The following is a 23,956-nucleotide window of genomic DNA, read 5'->3' as shown; positions in this document are numbered from 1 at the left end:
GAGAGATTAAGCAGAAGAGACCCTGTGCTGCCCTGGCTCCCCCTTACTTAGTCAGGATATGACACCAAGGTGATGTTCCTCTGACTCTTCACCATCAAAAAGTCCTTCCAGTCCATCAGTGTGTCCCTGTCAGAGGAAAGCAGAGGAAGCAGAGGTGACTCTGGGCTGGCTGCAGGCTCCAGCCAAGGCTTAGGTCCCACCCCCAATCATTGACCTACTCACTGGATGGCACTCTGGGCGTGGTCCTGCAGGCTCTGGGGGAGACAGGATCCTCCCCCTCCAGGCCCCTGGCTCAGGAAATGGGCTCGATACAAGGAGCAAAGCTGCCGCTTTACCTTGGCACAGGCCTGGATGATCCTGACAATCAAGGACTCGATCAGCAAGTGCTCATGGATCAGGTGCATTCAGCTAAGTGCTAAAGATGCACAGAAAGGCTAAACCTAGTCCCTGCCCCCCCAGGGACTCCCCTCCTAAAGGGAGGGACAGGCAGATCTACAGGACCGGGCACCGAAGAGAAGGTGGATGCTGAACACACACGTCTCCTCTCTTCCCTTAGTTCCGCTCTATCTACTTGTCTTGGCCACCCCCCCCCCCACCTACTAGAGCCTCGGTCTGTCTCCTGGTGTTCTCTCTTCCTCAATCATACTCTTCCCTGGAAATTCTCTCCTGCTCTGAGTTTACCGAGCTCTGCCTGGTTCCTTTCTGTCATCTTAGAATCAGACAATCAGGGCAGTGAGGAGCCTGGGAGCTGCCCACCTTTAATATTCCCTCCCATGTACCCTCCTCTCTGCACCCAACCCTTTTCCTCTAGTGCCCATACTTACTCCAAGGGGGACCCTTGGTCACTTCTGGAGAAAGCTTTGTTCTTAAATTCCAGCCAGGAGCTCTGAAATGAGGATAAATAACTTTGGGGATACAGACCCCACCCCAGGACCCTCTGCCCTGCCCCAGCAATGCTGTTACTAGGCTTGAGGCCCCGGGGCCTCCTAAGTGTTTATGATCACTTCAGAATTCGTTTTAGTCAGTAAACACCTGGTATGCCATCCTAGGAGCCAGCTCTTTTGTCCACCTAAGCCAATGCTAATGCACATTAAGGATGTTGGCCCTGAGGCACTACAAGATCCCCAAATGCCTCCAGAATCATCAAAGACCCAGCTGTGCTTTAATATTCTGAATACTTTACTTCCTCCTGCTTGGACTTCATTTTTCACAGTGACATCAGGCTCACCCTTCTAAAACATGACCTTCACTACATCATTCCTTTGCTTACACATTTCCAATCAATGTCCCACTGCCAAAGGAAGCGAGCTAAACTTAGCATCTTTGCAGTCAAGGCCCTCTCTAGCCTGGCCCCAGCTGCCCTCCTTCCATATTTATCCCCCACTGTTCTGTACCACTTTTTCTTTCAAACTGGCCGGTCTCTCCACCTTCCCCAAAGTATGCCATGAAGTTCCTCTTCTCTGCCCAATTGTAGGGCTGACTTCCATTCAAGCCATAATTATTAAATACCTACTATGCGCAAAGGCCACCGCACTGCTCTCCTCACCTCAGATGATCTCCCTTTCCTCCTGGCCTATCCAACTCCTACCCACCTTTCGAAGCCCAACTTCATCAGTGCCGTCATCTCCAAGGCATCCCCCCCCCCCCCACTTCTCCAGCTTGTCCTGGTCTTCCATTTCTCCCTCCTTTTCTGCAGTACTGGGTGTATGCCCCACTGCTGGTGCACATTGTTACTGTATATGGATACAACTTTTATGATCGGACTAGAATCTCCTCAAGGGCAAGATCACGGGTTACACTTAGGTTGCTGTGAGTTTACACAGCACCTGGCACGGTGGTAGGTACAGAATAGGTGTTTCACAAATATATGTGAAGTGACCAACCATAATTTCAGAGGACTCTGGATGAAACACGACCCCCACCCTCCTCCGGACTAAGAGCTGACCAAGGGTGGAGACTGAGATATATTCTTTCAGGCGTGACCGATGCAGGCATCCCTTTGCTTGACTATGTGTATTTGTGATAATGGTTTTGTTTTTTCCAGGTTTTTCCCCCCCACAATGGAGGAAGATGGAAGGGAGAGAGAATAGATTTTTGTTAACTGAAGAAATGAAACTTAATTTTTTAAAAAGCCCAAGTAATTGAAACACTATAATATATGTACTCTAGGATATTAACACATATATACTCTAGGATATTAACCTAAAAAAATACATGTGAATTGAATTTTAAGTTACTTGATAATTGGTGAGTCATAGCTGGAATTTATGATAATCCTGTTAACCTGACTGATTAACAAAAATACCTTGTTCCTGAACTCAAGGGTTTAAAAGTCCTGCATTTCTCTTTGAATTCCGTATTTTGGTTTTCTGATTCCCTGGTGTCCCTAAGGAGCACAAGGAGCCTTTCTTTCTCCCTGGGGGATGGGTGTGTGTGTGAGCTTTGGGTCTGATTTCCTATGAGGCTGAAGTCTGACCTGAATATCTTGTCCTCCTCGATTCTTCACAAATTTGTCCATCCTCTGGCGCAAGTCCCCTAGAAGGGGCTGGGAACGAAAGGCACTCCCCACTTCTTGTCTTTCCTTCAGTTTCTTCTCTAGTACTGAAAACCCTTCCAGCAGTTGGTAAAGGGAGAAAGCCATGTGGCAGGTGGGACTCTGCAGGGAGAAAGCAGAGGGGGTGAGGGTGGGGTGAGGGGTCTAAAGAAAAGAACTTCCTGCCCTGAGCAGGAGAAAAAGCAGCTGGGTCTGGAGGAGCCACCCAGAGCCAGTCCAAGCCGACTCTCTTACCTTGGTTAGAAGCACCATAGAGATGCCGGGCCAGAGGGGCAAGCAGTACATGGTGTGAGGCATCATAATGCAATGGCTCTCCTTTAGAGTTGCATCAAGGAAAATCCTCCTGGGATTGAAAGGCTCAGGAGAGGGGAAGACCAGTGTTTGCAAGGTGTCCTCTGCTATCTAATTCAGGAAGACAGAGATGTGGGTGAGAGGACAGCGTGGAGTTATTTTGAAATAAGACTAGCTCTGCCCTCCTCAAGAGTCAGTTTCATGAATTTCCTTGTCTTGTGACAGGGGCAGGAGAAATCTATCTCCAGATCCAAACAGTTCAGCTCTTAAATTATTGCTTCTTCGTTCAACTTCCCAAGATACAACCATCCTGTTCTTTCTGATTTCTGCACATCACTCTACCTTACAATCCGGAAAAAAGATTGCTATGGTGGATAGATGGGAAAATGGGGTGAGATGGAGAAACAGAAGAGGAAAGAGGGAGAAAACTGGGAGATGTGGTAGAATGACACATAGTATCCTGCCTCTCCAAGAACATTAAAATAGCTTAAAGTTAAGTATTTAATTTTAAAATTAAGATATTTAAAGTTACATAGCCCTAGGCTGTTCTCTCAGTTCTTTGGTATCTCAAAAATAACAAATTTTGCAAGTGGAGAAACTAGGACACAAAGGGAATATGTGATCACAACTAGTGGGTGGACTTGAACCAGGAGGCCATACTGAACACCTCAACTCTTTTTTTTCCCCCTGGGGCAATGGAGGTTAAGTGACTTGCCCAGGGTCACACAGCTAGTAAGTGTCAAGTGTCTGAGGCCGGATTTGAACTCAGGTACTCCTGAATCCAGGGCCGATGCTTTATCTACTGTGCCACCTAGCTGCCCCTGAACACCTCAACTCTTGATGGAATATATTTAAGATGTGTTAAAGACAATATGAGAAAGTATGCTCCAACTGTCCCCTAGTTCTTGGGAATAACGAATTCATCATATGAATATCATAGATTCAAAAGACCATGGATTTAGGGCTGGAAGCACCCTTGGAGATGACCATGTCCAACCTCCTCATTTTATAAATGAAGAAACTGAGGCCCAGAGAGGTTAAGTAATTTGCTAAGGGTCACACAGCTAGTTAGGCATACATATATTAGAATATGAAGTCAGGTAATCCTGATCTCAAGTTCAGTGCTCTACCTATACTTCTGTGAGGAAACTGGTACTAGGGCTTTGCTAGAAGGGGCCAGGCTTTAACTAGGGCTGGGATTTGCCCTAGGTCTAAATTCCTCATCCACAGACCCTAATCCACTGGGCTTTGGCAATATGTATGCACCTTGTTAAAAAAAGGAAGACCAGGGCAGCTAGGTGGCTCAGTGGAAAAAGCACCGGCCTTGGATTCAGGAGTACCTGAGTTCAAATCCAGCTTCAGACACTTGACACTAGCTGTGTGACCTTGGGCAAGTCACTTAACCCTCATTACTCCACAAAAACAAAATAAATTTTAAAATTTTTTAAAAAGAGGAAGACCCTCAGTTCTAGAGGAGAAGGAAGTGGGGGGGGGGCTGGGAGTCTCCCTTGGTTCAAAAGCCTATCCACAAAAAGGGTCCATTGAAGTCCCAGGATAAGTCCACTCATCCCCCGAGAGGAACTCACCTGGACAAAGGCAGCATCAGCATCCCCACCAACTGGTGGAGTCCCCCCCTCCAGCCAGATGGTACTTCCTGCAAGTTACAAAGGAATTATGTGTTGTCTGCCCCATCCCAAAGGAGAGAGCTTAGAGGTATGGCCCAGAATGAAAATTACTGGAGCAGAGAGATCTGCTGACACAGGCAATGACTATAGCATGAGGCAGAATGGGCCATCTTGCTCTTGGGCCTCTCAAGAGGGCATCCTCAGCCTGTTACCAGAAAGTTCTGGCTAAAGTGTACAGTGGGATTTCCTGGAATTCAGGCCATTTTCTAAGTAACCATATTTCTTTCTTGCTCCCTGCTCACTGTGTGTCACCACAACAAAAATACTTGGGGCTGTTAGAAAGGAAACATGTTCTCAGAGCTATCATGATCTCTTCTACAGGGAGGACCCAAGATGCAGCTAAAGCAGAGGTCTGGGTGACAGAAGTCCTGTAAAGATCCTACAGATTGGAGGCTCTAAGCATATCATCTCCCCTCCCCGCCCCCACTTTCCAAACATACACCTGCTCCTCTACCAAAATTCCTTGGAATGCCTTCCCAATAGCTCATCCTTTCCCCCACAATTCACTCAGTGGCTGCAAGGGCAGGGATGATATAGATATTTCACATTCACTACAGAATGCATTTTTCCATACTATGTTGTATATGGTTCAGATCACAAGCCAGCTTACAAAAATGTCTATTTAATAAAGATTGTAATTGAACAAAGTATCAAAAATAGCAAGCTATGTATCTGCCACAGTGCTGTTTCCTATTATATTTTCACTGCCTATAATCACCAGGTACAACACTGTGTGGGGCAAACATGCTTAGTTTCAAATGACTGACAAGGGAACTTTTAGAAACAAATCCTCTGTAAGCTGGAGACTTTGTATCCTATAAAATGGCTTCGTGGGTGCTCACTGCAGGACACTTCACCTCCTTTCCTGAGGAAAACAGAAGTTATACATTGTGAACTTATTCTTCTCCCCCTTCTATACCTTAAAATACCTCTATGTTCTCTCTTCCTTTGCACCAGCCTCTGATGGTGAAAGGGCTTTTCTCTGGCTGAGACCAATCCTCCTATTTGTGCCTGAGCCCTTCACTTATCTTTTATGAATTTATAGAGTGCTCTGGGGTCTGAAAAGCACACTTTCTTCATCACAATATTACAAAGCAAGTGATATAGGTATATCATTCTCTACAGGGAGGTGGTACAGTAGAGAGTACTGCTGGGCCTAGAGGACCTGAGCCTCTTCTTCAAATCCTGCCTCAGATACTTCTAGCTGAATGATGAGTGCACAAGTCAATTAACCTCCACCAGCCTCATTTTTTTCATCTGTAAAATGGATATAATAATAGCACTTACTTCCTGGAGTTGTGAGGATAAAATGAGATAGTATTTATAAAGTTCTTTTTAACAGTCCATTTATTGTGTAGTCAAAAATGATGGCAAGTTGTATTTCTGTGAACAACCAGCCAATCATACACATTTGAAGCCGGAAGAGAGTTTAGAGACAGGGCCATCCAATCCTTTCCTTTTATAGATAAGGACACTGAAACACCAAGAGCGGAAGTGGTTTGCCTAAGGTAATAGAGAGTATTTCTGGCAAGGCTGGGACTCAAACCCAGGTCTCCCCCACCTCCCCATCCCACGTGCCACCCCCACTCCACTGTGCTGCCTCTCTCCCTTGCACAGGAGGGATCACTGCACTTTGGAGACTTGCCTGGGAAAGAGGTGTTTCCTCCCAGCTGGAGAGAGGCAGAGGGGAAGAAGCCTCGTGGTACACCTCTGTTTTTTTACTCCACGTCAGGGACAGGGGTGAGAGGTGTGCATGTGTAACAATTAGGCTAACTCTGCTCTGAGAAGGAGGCTTCTAGAAGGTTCCATGTAGGAGCTTGGGTCTGATCCTCTGGACCTGGCACTTTCTTCCTTTGGTTTCCTTTCTCTGCCCTGTGGCTCTGGGTCTTACCTGAGCTCCGTCCACCAGGGGAGGGTGTTGGGGTGTAGTATTCTTCGGGCATTGAGAGACTATCCGTCTCCTGTAAGAAAGGAGGAGGGAGCATGGGCTCAAAAACAAGTAGGTTCTTCTAGATGGCTCTCACTTGGGAGTCTCTCAGACTTTTTTCAGCCTGGCCTGCTGTAGCTTGCCCAGGGTGGAAGTATAGCAGCCACCTGTGGGCCCAACCCCACTACTGACTGGCACAGGAGCTCTGACCAACACAGAGACTCAGCATGTTAATGCTGCCCTCAGGGACTGCAGACGCCAGGCCGGCACAGTTCTGCGCAGCTCGGCCTTCCAAACTCAAGAGACCCATCAGCCTTAAGCTCCCCAGCAGCAGGGACTGAAGGCATGCCCAAGGCTACCTTGCTCTCTTATCCAGGGTGGAAGTTTATGAGAGGACCAAGGTGGCTCTGATGCTCCAAAGAGGCCCCCCACGCCCATGGTACCCACCGTCTCCTCCGAACTCCTCCTAGTGCGTGAATATGGGCCAGGGCTTCTCATTTGCTGCACAGGAATGTTCTGGCTGTTGCTGGGTCTCTGGCAGGATGGCTTTTCTTGGGCAGCCTATAGCAAATTGAGATAGAGGTTGGTGGGTAAGCTGAGAGCATTCCATGGGAACATGTCTGGACTTTGCATCATTCCTCCCAGTATTTCATATAGGGGGCAGGCCTACAGAGAGAAGAGTTATGTACGCCTTCTCCCCCTCACTCTGTGACCCATTCCCCTTCCACCCAGCAGCCCCACACCCAGCCCCAGGCCAGTTCCCAGGGAATTGACTGAGAACCTGAATGCAGCTCTCTTCTGATGAGCTGTCACTGGGGTACAGGTCCTGAACCACGAGAAGGAGGGAGAGGAGATCTGCTGAGCGCAGGGGACTAGCGTGATAGCTGCAAACACAGGGGAGAGGCAACAGGTTATGAAGGGCCCCAGGGATGCTTCTCCCCTTTCCAAAGGGTTCTCAGATGGAGTGCCGGGGATCTCCAGGGATGGGTAGGTAAGAAGATATGGAGCAAAGTGCAGGATGAAAGAGTGGGTCGGGCTGTGTCCTGGACAACGTCACCGGCACTGAGATTGAGGAAAAGATAGGATTGCCAATATGAAGATTAAAAACAGAAAAACAAAGTGCAGGACATATCATGAAATCAGTATAAGACATGGCCCCTGTCTTCAGAGAGCTGACGATTTTTCTGTGAGTCATGGTGGAGGAGTGGATAAAGCACTAGGCTTGGAATCGAGAAGCTCTGGGTTCAAAACCATGCCTCTGGCACTAGTTGTGAGAACATGGATAAGTCACTTAACCATTTGGTCCTCAATTTTCTCATTTGTAACACCGGAGTAATAAAAATCTTCTAGTAGCTACCTCAATTGATGCTCAATTAAGATAACATGAAAATATTTTTGGAAAACTTTGAAATGTTACTTAACGCATTTAAACTTAGTTAAAATAAGAATGGTCCAAAAGTAGAATGGGATTCCTAGAAAGGGATTGGGTTCCCCTTCCTTGGAGGTCTTTAAGAGAAGCACTGGATGACCTCTCCCTGACCCCTTTGTCAGACATGTTTCAGGAGGGATCCCTGTTGTGTTTGGGTAGGACAAGACCATCTCTGAGGTCCCTCCCAACCCCTCAAATTCTATGAGTCTTTTATTGGGAAGATTAGCACTTTCCTATGTGACACAATGGGTGGGACACAAGATTCTATAACCAAGGGCTGAACTGCAAGCTAGCAAGAAGGGAGAGAGCAGAATTGGGCTGGGGGCAGAGGAGACTGTGAGCAGAGGGAAGTGGGGGCCAGGGACCTCTCCCTTAAAAGCAAGTGGCAGGTCTCTCTCTCTATTGGCAGGAAGCTTCGGGGCTCACCTGGAGTAGAAGGCCAGCAGTTTGGTGTGGACAAGCAGGAAGGCATGGAGGACCTCTTCACCGCCATGCTCAGAACGGGTATTAATGTGGTGAACAACGTGATCTTCCAGGGCCTCGATACATAGTTCACAGAGCTGGGGGTGGATTAGCCTCTCGACAGCCTACTCAGGTAGAGGGATGTGCAGGTAAAGAAACTACCAAAATATGGCCCTGATCATCCCTTGCTACCCACGACATGGAGGATGAGTGAGAACAGCCACCGTGGTGATGGTGGAGAAACCTACTTCAGTAACCCACCCCCAACTGTGGGTGACTTTAGGGGCCTGGCTGGCTTGGGAAACGCTAAAGAAAACACCTCCCATGGAGAGTGCAGACTTAGCCTGGCACAGAAGGAGGCATGTTTACTAACGATGGGAAGGCAGGCAAAGCAATACTGGACATGGAGTCAGAAAGACCCGAATGTGAGTCCTGCCTGAGATGCCTCCTAGCTGGGGCCCCAGATGAGTTTCTTGACCCCTCCTTGCCTCAGTTTCCTCATCTGTAAAATGAGGGGACTGAACTCAATGGCCTCTAAGGCCCCTTCAGCTCTAAATCAATGCTCTTATAATCCAGAGGCTGCCATCTTTCCTAGGAGCTCGGTGGTACCCTGGCGGCATCGCCCATCTGAAAAAGGAGAACTCAGACTGGGGGTCTCTGCATTTTCAGGACAGCCAAGGTGGCCCTGGGCCTACATTTATCGTCTAGCATCTCACAGCACAGAAGTTTCAGGGCAGGGATCCCTACTCCCACCTCAGGGCCCCACAGAAGTTACCTCCACCATAAAACTCTGCTCTTGCTCTCTGAGGCGGCCGTAGGTATGAAGCAGGCTCTGGAAGAGGGCCCACACTTGGGTGCGTTTCTGCAGGTCTGAGGGCCGGAGCCTAGAATTGGGTCAGGGTCAGGGGTGATAAGAGAAAGCCAGGTCAGCTCCAAGCCCAGTCAAACCCTGAATCCTAAATGACTAAAGTTATTCAGTAAACAAACCACTGTTTCCCTTTTCTTACCCCCAGCCCCATCTCAGCAGAGAAAAAAATAATGAGACGCAAGACGGTAACCAGGGCAGAGCATAAGCAGGAGGGATGGGCATGCCTCTAGCACCCCAAATAAACACATGCACACAGATATGGGATCCATACAGAAACACTTAGGTTCACTCACTTGCCTGCGAGTGCTCTCGCTCATGCTCGCTCTCTCGCTCATGCTCGCTCTCTCGCTCATGCTCGCTCTCTCGCTCATGCTCGCTCTCTCGCTCACTCTCTCTCTCTCTCTCACACACACACACACACACACACACCGTCTTCTTTCTCTAGGTAGGTTCTTAACCTGGGGTCTGTGAATTTTGTCTTTTTAAAAATATTTTTATAACTATATTTCTTTCTTTTTCTAACTCTTTTTTTGGTGGGGCAATGGGGGTTAAGTGACTTGCCCAGGGTCACACAGCTAGTAAGTGTCAAGTGTCTGAGGCTGGATTTGAACTCAGGTCCTCCTGAATCTAGGGCCAGTGCTTTATCCACTGTGCCACCTAGCTGCCCCTTGTTTTTTTAGAACTATATTTCAATATAATTGATTTCTGTTGTCATGAAATGCATTTTATTTTATGCAACTTAAAGACATTACTCTGAGAAGGGGTGTCCATGAAGGCTTCACCAGACACAAACTGCTCAAAGACTATCAGTTGCAGACTAGTTGCGACTGGCATAAATGAAGGGAGTTTCCACATCAAGAGCTTCTTATGCCAGTTAATTAAATGCAAGGACAGAATCAGGTTCATTCTTACTAAGACAAAATAAAACTGAAACAAATTCTGTCTCAATTCAGTGGGCGAAGGCTATGGGAAGAATGAATCCATAACACCAAAAGGTTAAGAATCCCTCCTCTTAGAGCCTGTTAATGCTCTCCCTGAATTCTACTTGACTAGACAAACACAGATTAGTGCTTCTCTGTGCCAGGCACTGGACTGGGCTCTGGGAGGAGTGGGGGGGTGGGGGGGAGAGGCACAGAGCTACCTTCAGGGGCAGCTAGGTGGTGCAGTGGACAAAGCACTGGCCCTGGATTCAGGAAGACCTGAGTTCAAATCCGACCTCAGACACTTGACACTTACTAGCTGTGTGACCCTGGACAAGTCACTTAACCCCCACTGCCCCGCAAAAAAAGAAAGAAAAAAAAAGAAAAGAAAAAGAAAGGAAAAATGCAATTTAAAACACCTTCAAAGTGCAGGCTCACTGCACCATGAGTGCAGCTCTGCTGCCGTCTGACTGTGGGACCTTGGCATCTCTGGCCTTCAGACTAAATGGGGGGTTGTATATCAGACTTCTTAACCTGGGGTTCATGAACTTGTTTTTTAAGTAATTTGAAAACTGCATTTCAATATAATTGATTTCTCTTGTGATCCTATGTAATTTGTCTTATGCATTTAAAAATTGGTAGTTCTACGTATTTTGATCTTTGCATCATTGGGGAAGGGTCTGTAAGCTTCTCCAGACTGCCCAAGGGGTCTAAGACACAATGGTGAGAAGACTCTGCTCTAGGTTATCTCTAAGATCTCTTAAAGCTCTACCAGCCTACGATAGTGGGGCATTTACTCATCATTTCCACTTATGGCAAGTGAAAAAGGACAGTTTCTCAAATCCTCATTCCTGAGGGGGCCCACAATTATCTTCTTCCTCTTTGGGATCCAAGCAAACCAGCGTCTGTTTCTCCCTGCTACGCTACCATCTTGAAGGACTCTATTTGAACAATCATTCACAGAATCAGATGATTTGGGGCTGGGGGAGACTTTGGAGACTATCCAGATGCTAGAAAAGGATCCCCCCTCAGTCCCTGGAGAAGACAGCCCAGGAGACTCTGCCCTGAATAGCTACCCATCTTTGGGAATCCAAAAAGCCTCAGATGGGTAGGGGAGTCACTATGCAGAGCTGGAACCAGGGATAGGCAAAGTGAACAGAGAGATGCCCAGAGCACCATACACAGAGCTGGGACCCACAAGAAACTCTTTTTAAAACAAATCTAACTTTTTATAAATGCACACATTAATGCCATGATTCTGTGGTCCACAACACATCAAGTCATGTGATGCCTCTGATGGACAGTAACCTGTCTATTTTTTTAGATGTAGACTTACAGTCACTTTTCCTTTCCCGGGGTGAAGAAGATGAGTTGGGCCTGCCAAATGTCCCACAAATTCCATGTCCCGGCTCTGACTAGAGTCAGAAACAGCCTTAGGAAAACCCCATTGTAATTTAAGAGGTAAGAGGTGCCTATCTGGATAGAAAAGGAGCCTTGGTGTCAGGAAGAACAATCTGTGTGACCATGGGAAGGTCACCTGAGTGCTCAGTGTTCCAAGTGGCCCATGAAGACCACAGGCAGACCAGTTGGCTGCACATAGCTATCAGTAGAGGGAGGTTCTTCACTGGGTATTGCCAACATTAATGGACGGAATTCCCTTAACTGCCTCCAAACCACACCCTTCCCCCTAAATGGGAGACTCACTCCTTCCTGATGAGATGGCTGTCCAGGGTCACCAGTCCAAAGTGCATCTCAAACAGGTGCTTCAGTACATACAACTTGCGGTGCAGGTCATCTTCACTCTCTGCGCCATCACCATTGATGGCGATAAATAGGCATTCACTAAACTGTAAGCACAGTCAAGTGAATTAGGATTCCCTCATCTCATCTCAACCCACATTCCCCCCATTAGAATGTAAACTCCTTTTCTTTTGTAACCTCAGTACCCAGCACCTACCTGGCACGTAGTAAGTGCTTAATAAATGCTTATTGTAGCACAGTGCCTAGTATGTAGGTTAGTGCTTAGCATATGGTAAGCAGTGGATAATTGTTTGGTGGGCTAATTGGTAGGCCAGTGTCTAGCATAGTCCCAAGCACAGAGTAGGTGATTAATAAATTCTTGTTGATTGATTCCTGAAGGGCCAGTACCTAAGAGTGCCTCTCCCGTACTAAGCCTGAGCTACCACCCAGTCCTTCATCAGTATCATCAAAAGGCACTTAGACGTACCTTTTTGTGTGTTGGCCCCCTCTCTAGAGGGTGCCTCTGCTAAGGTAGAGTCTCTTCCCTCTGGGGCTTATAGAAAGGACATCCAGACCCTCATTCCCCATGGGGCAGAGGCCTTAGGGCAGCATGCTCACCAGGTGAAGAACATACAGATGGTTGCTCTTCTCAGCTAAGAAGCAGGTATAGGTGTCTGAGAGCTTCTCTAGCATCGTCATGGAGGAGATGATCAATGGGGCAAAGAGTGTGCTGAGGCGGTCCTCCAGAGCAGGAAACTGGGGGTGGAGACAAGGAGTGGAACAATCAGAAATGCCCGACAGCGACAGTGCTGCAGCATACCAGCTGCCTGTAGCAGGTCTCTAATTTACCCCCCCCCAATAAATGATCATTCAAAGGAGCATATTCCAGCCTTCCAGAAGTAGCCTGGTGCACTGGGAAGGGACATGGATTAGGATTTAAATCCCCTCCATACTACTTATGGACTTGTGACCCTAGACACCTCCTATGGCCTCCCTTTCCCCATCTTGTAAAATAAGATGAGCTCTGAGGTCCCTTCTAAGTCTATGACACTAAGACTATATAACTCCTTTTCTTTGGCAGGGGGGAGATGAAAGGGTGGAGGATCAGTGTTAACTGATTAATGATGGTAACAACAGCTCACATGTTTACAGTGCTTTAAGGTTTGCAGAGAACTTTGCATCTATTCTCTCATTTGATTCTTACAACAACCCTATGAAATAGATGCTATTATTATTATCCCCATTTTACAGATGAGGAGACTGAGGGTCACAGTGTCTAACCTGTGTCCAGGTCTTTCTGGTTCCACTCCCAGTACTTTATCAATTATACCACAGTACCTCTTATTATAGGCCTCCTCATCAGGGTGAACAAAAATCAGACCAAAAAAGTCACAATTAGATTTTTATAGTTTTTTAAAAAATTCTTTACATTGAGTTTCAAATGAACATTTTATTTATTTTTTTCAATCTTAATAGTATTTTATTTTTTTCCAGTTACATGTAAAGCTCGTTTTCAACATTTGTTTTTATATCAATTGAACAGTTTAAAGATCAAGATACTATCATTCAGTTGAGTTTGCACCTTCTAATTCTGTAGTCTTTGAGATCACACCATCATCCTGTAACTTCAGAGAAGGTCACAAGAAGGTTCCCAACCAGCTCTCAGTTTTATGGAGGATTTCCAGGGGCTCTTCTTTATATTCTATAAAATGATTCAGGAAGGCCACACTATCCAACAGGAAGTAAGGTCAGCCAGCCCAGGAGAGCCCATAAGGCAGTGTGGCAGAGCAGGAAAGAAGGCTGGCCAAGGAGGCAGGAGAGCCAGGTCCCTGCTGTAGCTCCACCATTACCCAATGGTGCCAGAGAGAAATCACTGGTTCTGGAGTCAGAAGACCTTGGTTCCCATCCAGCCTTTGACACTTACAACCTGTGTGGTGTTGGGCAAATCACTTAACCACCCTGGGCCCCCGTTTCCTCAATTATAAAATGAGGGGCAGGACCAGAAGGTCTGTAAGGTGCCTTCTAGGTCTAAACTGATGGGTCTGTCATCCATTAAAAAAGCAGTGGGTCTGAGTCTGTACAAATACCATCTTATTAACTTCAGCACAAATTCATGGGAATGAGATAACAAGCATGATCAGCCCTAGAGTTTCTTTGAGACCTGTTAAATCAAACTCCTTTATTTCCCTAGAAAGAAAGCAAATATATCGAAGTTTACTGGGGATGGGGTTATAGTTGTTGTTGAGTCATTTCAGTCATATCTGGGATGGGGAAGATCTGGGCAAAATCCTTTATTCTGAGGAAGAAAAGCCTGAAAAGTAGTAAGGGAATAATGAGGAAGGGAGGGAGGGAGGGGGGGGAGAGAGAGAGAGAGAGAGAGAGAGAGAGAGAGAGAGAGAGAGAGAGAGAGAGAGAGAGGGAGGGAGGGAGAGGGAGAGAGAGAGGACGGGAAGAGGATGAGAAAGAGAGAAGGGAGAGGATATAGGAGGAGAGGGAGAGAGATTTAAATAGAAAACTTGGACTGAGACTTCTCAGCAGTCAAAGGAAAGTATCTGAAAGCAAAAATATAAATAAAATATAAATATAAATAATATAACTACCTCAAGAGTCAATAAAAAGGAGTGACTATAAGTTTATCCAGATCATGTGAGAAAGCAAGGAAGAGTATATCTTCCAAATTGGATCCTGTAGCTATTCTGTACTATTTGGTCTAGCTTGTAAAAGAGCCTCCTAACTGCATGCAGTTAAATACATACTATGGTACTTTAAAAATCCAGCAGCAGAACCTGGGTATGTTAGGTGTCAGGGATCCTAAAGCACTTTGGGGGGGCCCAAGAGAGCACCCCCCTGAAGCTTTTAACCCCCTCCATCAAAGGATGGGAAGTAAACAGTGGCCAGTTCTGTGGCCATGGGCACAGGGAAAAAAAACCACAACAAAACCAAGAGGAGCCAATGACATCTACTCTGATTCTTTGGAAGGCTTGTGGGTGGTTTTGGAAAAAATTGGCCTGAGCTGAGCCAAGGGAGATGAACCTATTGGGAAGGTTCTCAACATTGTCCCGGAGGAGAAGTGCAGAGCACACTTGGACTCTTCTGATGCCCATAAAGTACAGGCAAACATGGAAGGAACAGAACAAAGCTTTGCCTTGGACAGAGAAATGTGCAGCAGAAGAGATAATTTATGGGCATTAAAAATGCAAATGGAGCTGGCACTATTTATTGCCAACTCATTGTCTTGACAGGTTCTTTGTGTTCAGTAGCATAATTTGTACCCAGATGCTACAGAAGAATTAGTGATGGGTGTGAGCATGCAACATTAATACTCTTAACAATAACTGGGGGGTATTCTGGCTATGGGAGAAAGAGCTCTGGATTCAAAGCCACAAAGACCTGAGTTCAAGTTCTGCTGCTGACAGTGAATGGTTGTGTGACCCTGAGCAAAACACTGAACAAATCAGTGCAACTCTCCAAGATTCTGAGTCACAGAGGAGGTATTGATAATTAATACCTGTATTGATAAGGAGAGTTTCCTCCGTCTGGCAGTTCCCTATGCATACAGGTTGAATGCCTATCGCTATCTTCCTCAATAACAACAAAAACCTCTGTAAAACCAACTATAATAAATGTGTGTATACACATATGTGTATACACATATGTGTATACACATATGTGTATACAAGAGGGTATGCCAAATGCCAGTGCAGTTTTAAACTATTAAAGCTTAATTTTTCCTTCTTTAGACTATTTTATCCTAATAGAAAAATAATTTGGGAACTGAAAATGCAAGAAATTTTGTTTCATTCTTAGCCTGTAAGTAAATAAGGAGGAAGAAATAAGCCAATATTTTATGTTTTATACTGTCTTTGCTGAAAGCAACAGCTGACAGTTACATATTTCTTTACAGTTTAAAAAGCACTGAACATATATTTTTTCATTTGCCCACACACTGTGAAGTACAAAGTCCAATTATTTTTATTCCCATTTTATAGATTATGATATTGAGGCTCAGAGTGGTGAATTGATTTGTCCAAGGTTATACAACTAATAAGCAGAACTACAACCCAGGTCTATGTGCCTCTAAATATGCTCTTATTTTTGCTACTTTGTTGAAAAAAATCAATCACCCAATCAACAAACATTTATTAATTGCCTGTGATGTCCTGGGGACATAAATAGAAAAGCAAGATAGTTCCTGCCCTCATGGTGCTTATATTCTTCTAGAATGTAAAACACCAGCACTACTACCACTACCACCATAACAAATCTTTGCATTTTACCCTTAAAACTAAAATAGGTAAAATGTTTGTCTTATTAAAATAATTATGTGTTCGTTAATGAAAAATTCATAATAAAATAATTTCTGTTTAAGTTAAAGCATCTGATGAAGGTGATTGTACTAAATATCATGGAAAAGATTCCCCAGATATCCATAATTAATTTTTTGAAGTGGAAATTATTCACCTCTCAGTGACTTTTATGAACAGCTCTTTCAGGGGGCTTTGGCAGATGAGATATGCTAAATCATTGAGGTTTTTTTTTTTAACACAGCTTCAAAATTTATAGGAAAAAGACTTCAAAATAAACTCTTGCTTTAACTTGTATAAGTGCACTGCCTATCATTGAAGCCTTTGGTTTTTGAGCTGTGAAGATGAGAGCTTAAATGTGAAAAACAAGGAGATGGATTTTTTTTGTAAGGAAAAAAACCTGATTAAGTAGGAATCACCATGGCCTGATTCAAGTTGTTTCAATTCCAATAGAATCTTAGTCCTTCTAAGGACAGTGGTATGAGATATGTGGGGAAAGGTTGCAAGAGAATAGTGCATGTTTCTATCTTATTAAAATCAGTAATAAAAATCACTAGCATTTATATAGCACCGTGAGAAATAATAATTATAACCGATATGCTGAAGGGGCCCCAATGTTCTCCCCTTCTGTTTTAGACTTTTCTTCCCTCCCCATACAGCCTCCTGCCCCCCCCCCCAACCCAACCCAAGCTTACAAAGAATCTTGGGTGGAGACAGATCAGTTTATCTAGATAACTGAAGGACTTTACTGATGAGATTTAGCCTGCACTAAACCACAGCTAGGTGGAAACTATTGAGCTCAGATCAGCATGGATGGGATCTACATTCTTTCTCTTTTTTTAACCAAGATTTGAGTGACCTAAGTCAGTATCCTCAGACTTCATTTTAATATAACACACCTCCAATCATGTGAACCAATTAGATTTGATTGCTATATGATGGACCTCCTACAGTTAGAAGGGTATATAAACTGTGAGTCCACCACCATTTTGGTCTTTGGTCTGAGAGAGCCATCCATTGACCATCCTTTTATTAATAACCTGCTGGCCTATTAGTAAAATTACTGAATTACCCAGAAACTGTCTCTCATATTTTTTAATCATCATAGCACTTTACAAATATTACCTCATTTTATCCTAACAACAACTCAGGGAGGCTGATGCCAGTATTAATCCCATTTTACAGATGAGGAAACTCAGGGTGAGAGAGGTTAAATGGCTTGACCAGGGTCACAAGACCAGCGTCTGAGGTTGGATTTAAATTCAGGTCTTCTTGACTCCAAGTCAAGAGATTCTGGCCACAGCATCATCTAGCTTCCCTGACAACAATGTTGACATGGAAGGGACTAAGCATTCATTAAGTACCTACCATATGTTTAGTGCTTTACAGATGTTATCTCATTTGATCCTCACAACACCCCTAGGAAGGAGGAACTATTATTATCTCCATTTTACAGATGAAGAAACTCAGGCAGGTCGTGGTTAAGTGACTTTTCCAGAGTCACAAAGCTAAGAAGTGTGAGTCCAGATTTGAATCCAGGTCTTCCTGACTCCAGGCTCAGAGCTCAATCTACTGAGTCACCTATCTCTAAGGTACTTAGTGTGATTTTTATTAACCCCATTTTAGGGATGAAGAAATTGAAGGTAAATTTTAATATGCCTCTTTTGGAGATGAGAAGAGAGAAGAGTGCTTAAGTGTTTAAGTAACTTGTCCAAAGCCAGTGGAAGAGGCCTACTTCTTAAGCCAAGATCTACAGAAAGGAAATCCATTGTGCTTGTTATCCTGCACTGTCTCCTGAGGAGATGAGACTCCACACTTGGGAGAGGAAGGGTAGACGCCACAGGAAATGACGCTGCCTATGCTAAGCCTGAAGGAAGACTGGGGGCCTCCTGAATTCTTGTGGCCGGCACTTTGTCTTTCCCTGGCTCTCACCTCTCCTTCCATGGTCTCTGACAGCCCAAACTTCTTCCAGAGACTATCTTCAAACTCCTTGTCAGTCCAGTAGAATAGGACCTCAGCCCCCTCTGTGGCCACCAGCACACACTTCATCTGCCAGGAAGAGAGAAAGGTCAGGCTTCGACAGGAATGCCCTCCTGGACAGTCATGCCTAGAAGACAGCTGGTGAGAGTGAGGATCTAGTAACTTTGTGAAGACAAGGTCCCGCCGTGACCCAGAGTAAATGAAGCCACAAATATGGAGGGTGACACGCATAAGAAAGAAAGGGGAGAGGCTAGGTCTCAGGCAGCCCTCCAGAAAGTCAAAGATTCAAAAACTGGAAGGGGCTGAGAAACCACCTAGTCCATCCCCCTGCTTCCAAGCAGCAAAAGCAGATGAGATTCTGCAAGTTCACTGAAATAATCCATGTCAGTGTCATCAGCTTAGAGTGTCTCTTACATATCTTTGTAAACCACCACTTCCCAGCCTAATACACCATTAGCATTGTGAGAAAAATAATTATTAATAAGGAGGTTTTGGAGGAAACCCCTTCCCCCCTTGAGGGCTTGGCTCAGGAACCTTAGCTGATTTCTTTCAAAGCCAGCCCAGAGACAATAGAAATCAGACTCAGTAAGGTAGAGACAATAGAAACCACACCTATCTGAAAGCCTTTGTCCTCAGAGGGTCTGTCTTTCACTAGACCCTGATATCGCAAGGTACGGACCGATGTCAACCCATGGAATTGAATGATTCTAGCCAATTTGCTCTGAGCAGTGTGTAATTATAAGTAGCAATATCTTTGAAACCCCAGCCTAGTTCCCCAATAATTTAGAACAGAAACAGGCATAGCCTTCCAATATTTCAAATGACACGACATTCATAAAGACCTTTTATAAAATAACAAATAGGCCAAGAAGAAAAAAACAACACTTAATTAAAAAAAAAACACAAGAAAATAAAAATTAATTGCTCTGAATCAATCCATCTTTCCTATAGCTGCCTAAATCATCTTCCAAATGCACAAGTCTGATCAAGTCACTGCACAGTTCAAAATTTCAGTGGCTTCCTATTACCTTCTTAAAAAAAAAACACACACACACACAAAACAAATAAACGAACAAAAAAAACCTAGACAAGTGATTTAACCATGGTAGTGATGAAATCCCAGGTCCTGCTGGTAAAGAAACTTTCTTTACCAACAGCAATCAGCATGTATGGACTCATTGTGCCTCTCAGGTAACACCTAGCAGGTACAAACAAACCTTGCCCAGGGTCACAGGTGGGATTTGAATCCAGATCTTCCTGGCTCTAAGTCAACTCTCTCTGCACTCCTCCATGCTGTCCCATGTGCCTAGAATACAGCCTGTCTTTACCTCAGAGCCCCTTGCTTCTATCTTCTGCATGTCTCTCCTGACCTCCCTGCTCTCCCTTCCAAACAACCCTAGACTGGCTAACCCTGCATACATCTAGTGCTTCTCCTAACATTTGGGTCGTATATATCAGTCCAGGTGCTTGTCTCTCCAGCAGCTCCTGGGGCAGAAGGGCTTGTTTAATTCTTTGTCTTTGCATCCCCAGTCTAGTGCACTGTGCCTGGCACACAGTCAGCACATCATCAGCTCTTAGCCTGGCATTTAAAGTCCTCTAGAATCTGGCTCAATGCAATGTGACCGGGGGTTCCCGAAAAGTAAGGATTAAAACGGAGGACTTTTTGGGTTCCTTCCCGACATGTCATTCTGGGGTACACTTCCAGTCTTCTTCTATACTATTATCCTACTTCTTCCATAGGATCATAGATTTAGAACTGGAAGGGACCTTGCAGGCTATCAAGAAAAACCCTCTCATTTTACAGAAGAGGAAACTGAGGCACAGAAAGGTTAAGTGATTTGCCCAAGGTCAAACTGCTAATAAGTATTTGAGGCAGGCTTTAAACTCTTGTTTTTCTTACATCGAACACAGCATTTCTACCCACTGGTTTGCCCATATTCTAGCCAAACTGGACTACTATCTCTTCCACACAGTAGACATGCCATCTCTCACCCCCATCCCTTTGTGCAGTCTATTCCTGTACCAAGAACCTAATCTCTCTTTTCATCTTTGACTCTCAGAATTCCTCTCTTCATCTGAGGCTCAGCTTATATGTACCTCCTTCATAAAAACTGCCTTGAACTTTCCCAGCTGAAAACGGTTTTCTCTAACCTCAAATTTTACTAAAGTACTTTGTCTGGACTTCTCCTTGGCCCCATCTTATTACATTACTAATTATCAGTTATTATCTTCTCTGCCATGTATAATAATAATAATAGCTAGCATTTATAAAGCACTTTAAGATTTCCAAAACACTTTACACATATTATCTCATTTAATCCCCACAACTCTGGAAGGGAGGTGCTATGAATATCCCTATTTTAAAGATGGGGCAACTGAGGAGGAGAGTGGTTTTGAGTGACTTGCCCAGGGTTACTCAAGTAGTGTCTGAGGCTGGTTTTGAATTTGGGTCTTCCCCTGAATTTATGTCTAGCAGTATATCCACTGTGCCACAAACGACAGTTTACATTGCCTTTGGAGGTGAGTTTCATGAGTTTCTGTGGCCAAAACCCTCCTCAACACATCACCTGGGGGCCAAACTCCTGCTGCTCTAAATATTTAGGCACCTGGGATAAGAGACATGCACTGGTCATGAGGATGAGACTTTCCCCAGAAGAAGAGGAGCCCAGATGGACAGGGAAGTTCACCATATATACAAACCCTAACCCCCCCCCCCCCCAGAACAGCTGGACTTGACCTGCAGTAAGAGCTCATTCCTCTAGGGCAGGATTTCAAACTCGATGTCAATTTTACCTTGAAGGGGATAGCAGTTGTCCTTTAGGGAGGAGGCAGTTCAGCAAACTGTTTAGACAGGCAGGTCAGTCATCTCAGTCTGGTGGTGAAGGTCTGTGGTTACAAACACATGGAATAATCACCGAATTAATCAATAAGCATTTGATTGAGTGCTTATCATTCTCAAGGCACTGTTTGAGGCACCAATACAAAGACAAAAGTTCCTGCCCTCCAGGAGTGTACACAACACAAAGAAAAACCAACATTTCATTCTCATTCTCTCTATATCAGGCCTAAGCCAAGTAGAAAAGGCCTGGGGAGGATGCACAGACAAATGGGGCCTATCAAGGAAAGACTCTAGGACTGCCTCATCAATGCTTCTGGACAGACATCTGAGTCCCAGCTGCTGGGATTAGAGTGAGGAAAGGCTAGCACACTTCCTATCCTCAAAATTCATGTAGCCCAGGGCAGCTAGGTGGTGCAGTGGATAAAGCACCGGCCCTAGATTCAGGAGGACCTGAGTTCAAATCTGGCCTCAGACACTTGACACTTACTAGCTGTGTGACCCTGGGCAAGTCACTTAACCCCATTTGCCTCCTTTCCCCCCCCCAAATCACACAGCCCTCAATTTAATGAGGAGCCAGGGCTTACTTTCAGCCTCCTGGCCCTTCCCTATCACCTTAATTTCTTCTTACTTTGGGGATCCAGTGATTTCAATGGTGTGGGAATTAAATGTGCATCACAACCTCTCCAAATCTCTAGGGTTCCTGTCCCTGGCTTTTTGATGTCTCCTAACTTCTGAGGATGCTAAAGCCTTTTACCTTCCTCAGGCCCTTGCTACCTGTGTGAGGCTAGGAAAGTCACTTAACTTCTCTCTTTTTCAGCTTCCTCATCTATAAAACTGGGCTGATAACAGCACTTAATTCATAGGACTACTGTGAGGATCAAATGAGAAAATATATGTATAATATTTTGCAAACCTTTAAGTGTCCCAAAATTCTTAGTACTGTTTTAATAGCTTAACATTCTGGAGGCACCTGGTATATATTAGCATCGCAGATGGATTGATTGATTAATTGATTTATTAGAGGCAATGGATCAGATCGTCCATTTTCATTCTCTGGATTGAGAGATCTCTGTTTTCTCTCCAAATACCCATTCTTCCTTACTGATGCTTCTTCCTCCCCTACAATGTGTTCATGAACTTTAGAAGTGGGGGGGGGCGGGGCGGGGCAGCTAGGTGGTGCAGGGGATAAAGTACCGGCCCTGGATTCAGGAGGACCCGAGTTCAAATCCAGCCTCAGACACTTGACACGTACTAGTTGTGTGACCCTCATTGCCCCGGGGGGAAAAAGTGAAAGGGACTTTAGAAACCATCTAGTTTAAAGGTTGTTATTTTTCAGAACAGGAAATGAGAGCCCTGGGAGGGGAAGTTAAAAAAAAAGCAAGTCGGTAGCCCAGGCTGAAAGAGAATTCAGGTTTTCTGACTCTTAAGTCAGTCTGTTACCACGAGACAGGACTGATTGCCTATTATTTAGAGGGCACCCGTTCCCTTTCAAACCATCAATCAATCAAGTATTTAGTGCCTACTACGTGCCAGGCACGGCGCTAGGTGCTGGGGAGACATGACTGAAAAACGAACTGGTCCCTGCCCTCAAGGAGCATAGATTGCATGGGGGAAATGACACATACACGTGCAAACTGAATAAATAGTAAACGATTCTGCTGGGAAGGGGGGCCAAGCGGCAGTTTGGGGGACGCTCAGAAACGGCCCTGGTACGGAAATCCAGAAAGGCTAGAGAAGGCTCTGCCTGGGCTGAGGGCGGGGAGGGATTCCACGAGAGGTAGTGGGGGCGGGGGGAGCTCCGATTCTGCAGATCGCTGGGCGGAGACTTCGGTGGGCATCACCCTCTGCGGGCAGCATCCTTATCCTAGGGCCCCCTGCCACAAACACCTAATACAGCGGCAGCTGGCCGAGGGCAGAGGCCGCTCAGTGTCCTGCTCTGCAGCCCCGGCACCCGCTGCAGGCAACGCAGGTTAATAAAGGTCTTCAGACCCGAGTGCCCGGGCCGAGCTCCTGGCGCTCTCCCTACGGGGCCCAGGGCCTTTAGCAGGGGGCCAGGAGCACAGCGCCCCGAACACCTCGGAGCCCCCGCCTCCAGGTCCCCGGGGTGCAGGCCTCTCGCCCACTTGCCTGCCCCTTTCGCCCTCTCCCTGGGGGAAGCGACTTCCTTCAACCCAGGCCGCCTGCCCCGGGAATCGCTGGCTCTGTGTCTGTGTGTCCTGTCTATGTGTCCGGGGGTCTGTGCCCCGCGCCCAGGAGAAGCCCCCTCGCGTAGCCCTGGCAGCCCCTCCTGGAGAAAAGCGAGGAGGGGGAAGGGGGATGTACGGACGTACCCGGATACAGCCGCAGCAGCGGCTCTCGCGGCCCACCCAGGGCGGCTTCCGGCAGCGCGCGCATGAAGGCGGCGGGGAGCGGAGGGGGAGGGGGGATCACGTGACCTTTACACGCCCCCGCCCCCGGCGGCCCCGGCGCGCGCTCCCGGGGAGAGACGGGGAGCGCGCGCAGGGCGCCGGGGATTGCGGTTAAAGGAATCACAGAAACCAAGAGAGTTTGGCTCGGGTTTAGGCTCGGATCTCTCCACAGCCCTGCGGGGCACGTGCTGTTATTATTTCCCCTCCATTTTACAGCTGAGGAAACTGAGGAAACGGAGGGGCAATGACTTGGCTAGGGTTACCCAGGTCTGGGCCTCCTCCCAGGGAGTTTACGGTCTAAGGAGCGAGGCCACAGGTACAGAATGACTGTGTTCAAAATAAGGTCATGAGCGGGGGGCTATGTGTCAGGAGAGCCCTGGTGAGTGGCCGGGTGTGGGGGCCTCTGAGCCCTGGGTTCCAATCTGTCCCGGGCTCGTTGTGGCCTCGGTTTCCTCTCGCTCCAAATCTCCGATCCTAGAGGTAGAGGCTCGCCCCTGAACGGAGTTGTCTAGCAAAGTTCACAGCTTACACAGCCCATGTTGCCTTTTG

At 46.1% G+C, this 23,956-nt stretch overlaps 1 protein-coding gene across 2 annotated transcripts in view; it reads right to left on the bottom strand.

The window, feature by feature from the left end:
* HPS1 (HPS1 biogenesis of lysosomal organelles complex 3 subunit 1) overlaps positions 1 to 23,424 on the bottom strand; it is a 34,696-nt gene extending 11,272 nt beyond the window's left edge. For both annotated transcript variants that reach the window (XR_006354903.1, XM_043986269.1), the window contains exons 1-16: positions 23,330 to 23,424; positions 20,954 to 21,046; positions 18,113 to 18,229; positions 12,495 to 12,632; positions 11,841 to 11,983; positions 9,124 to 9,232; positions 8,313 to 8,473; positions 7,239 to 7,341; positions 6,905 to 7,018; positions 6,422 to 6,491; positions 4,432 to 4,499; positions 2,789 to 2,956; positions 2,477 to 2,656; positions 825 to 886; positions 223 to 357; positions 61 to 126 (exon numbers count right to left, since the gene is read on the bottom strand). Coding sequence is in view for 1 of the 2 variants with exons in the window: in XM_043986269.1 (XP_043842204.1) it covers positions 61 to 126; positions 223 to 357; positions 825 to 886; positions 2,477 to 2,656; positions 2,789 to 2,956; positions 4,432 to 4,499; positions 6,422 to 6,491; positions 6,905 to 7,018; positions 7,239 to 7,341; positions 8,313 to 8,473; positions 9,124 to 9,232; positions 11,841 to 11,983; positions 12,495 to 12,632; positions 18,113 to 18,229 (1,634 nt within the window). In the remaining variant the exon portion in view is untranslated. The remainder of the gene's footprint in view (positions 1 to 60; positions 127 to 222; positions 358 to 824; positions 887 to 2,476; positions 2,657 to 2,788; positions 2,957 to 4,431; positions 4,500 to 6,421; positions 6,492 to 6,904; positions 7,019 to 7,238; positions 7,342 to 8,312; positions 8,474 to 9,123; positions 9,233 to 11,840; positions 11,984 to 12,494; positions 12,633 to 18,112; positions 18,230 to 20,953; positions 21,047 to 23,329) is intronic.
* Positions 23,425 to 23,956: the final 532 nt, after the last annotated feature.

This window comes from Dromiciops gliroides, chromosome 2 (genome assembly GCF_019393635.1).
Source record: "Dromiciops gliroides isolate mDroGli1 chromosome 2, mDroGli1.pri, whole genome shotgun sequence".
Taxonomy (NCBI): domain Eukaryota; kingdom Metazoa; phylum Chordata; class Mammalia; order Microbiotheria; family Microbiotheriidae; genus Dromiciops; species Dromiciops gliroides.
Note: the sequence above shows the minus strand (reverse complement) of the source record. Positions and strands in the feature narration are given on the sequence as shown.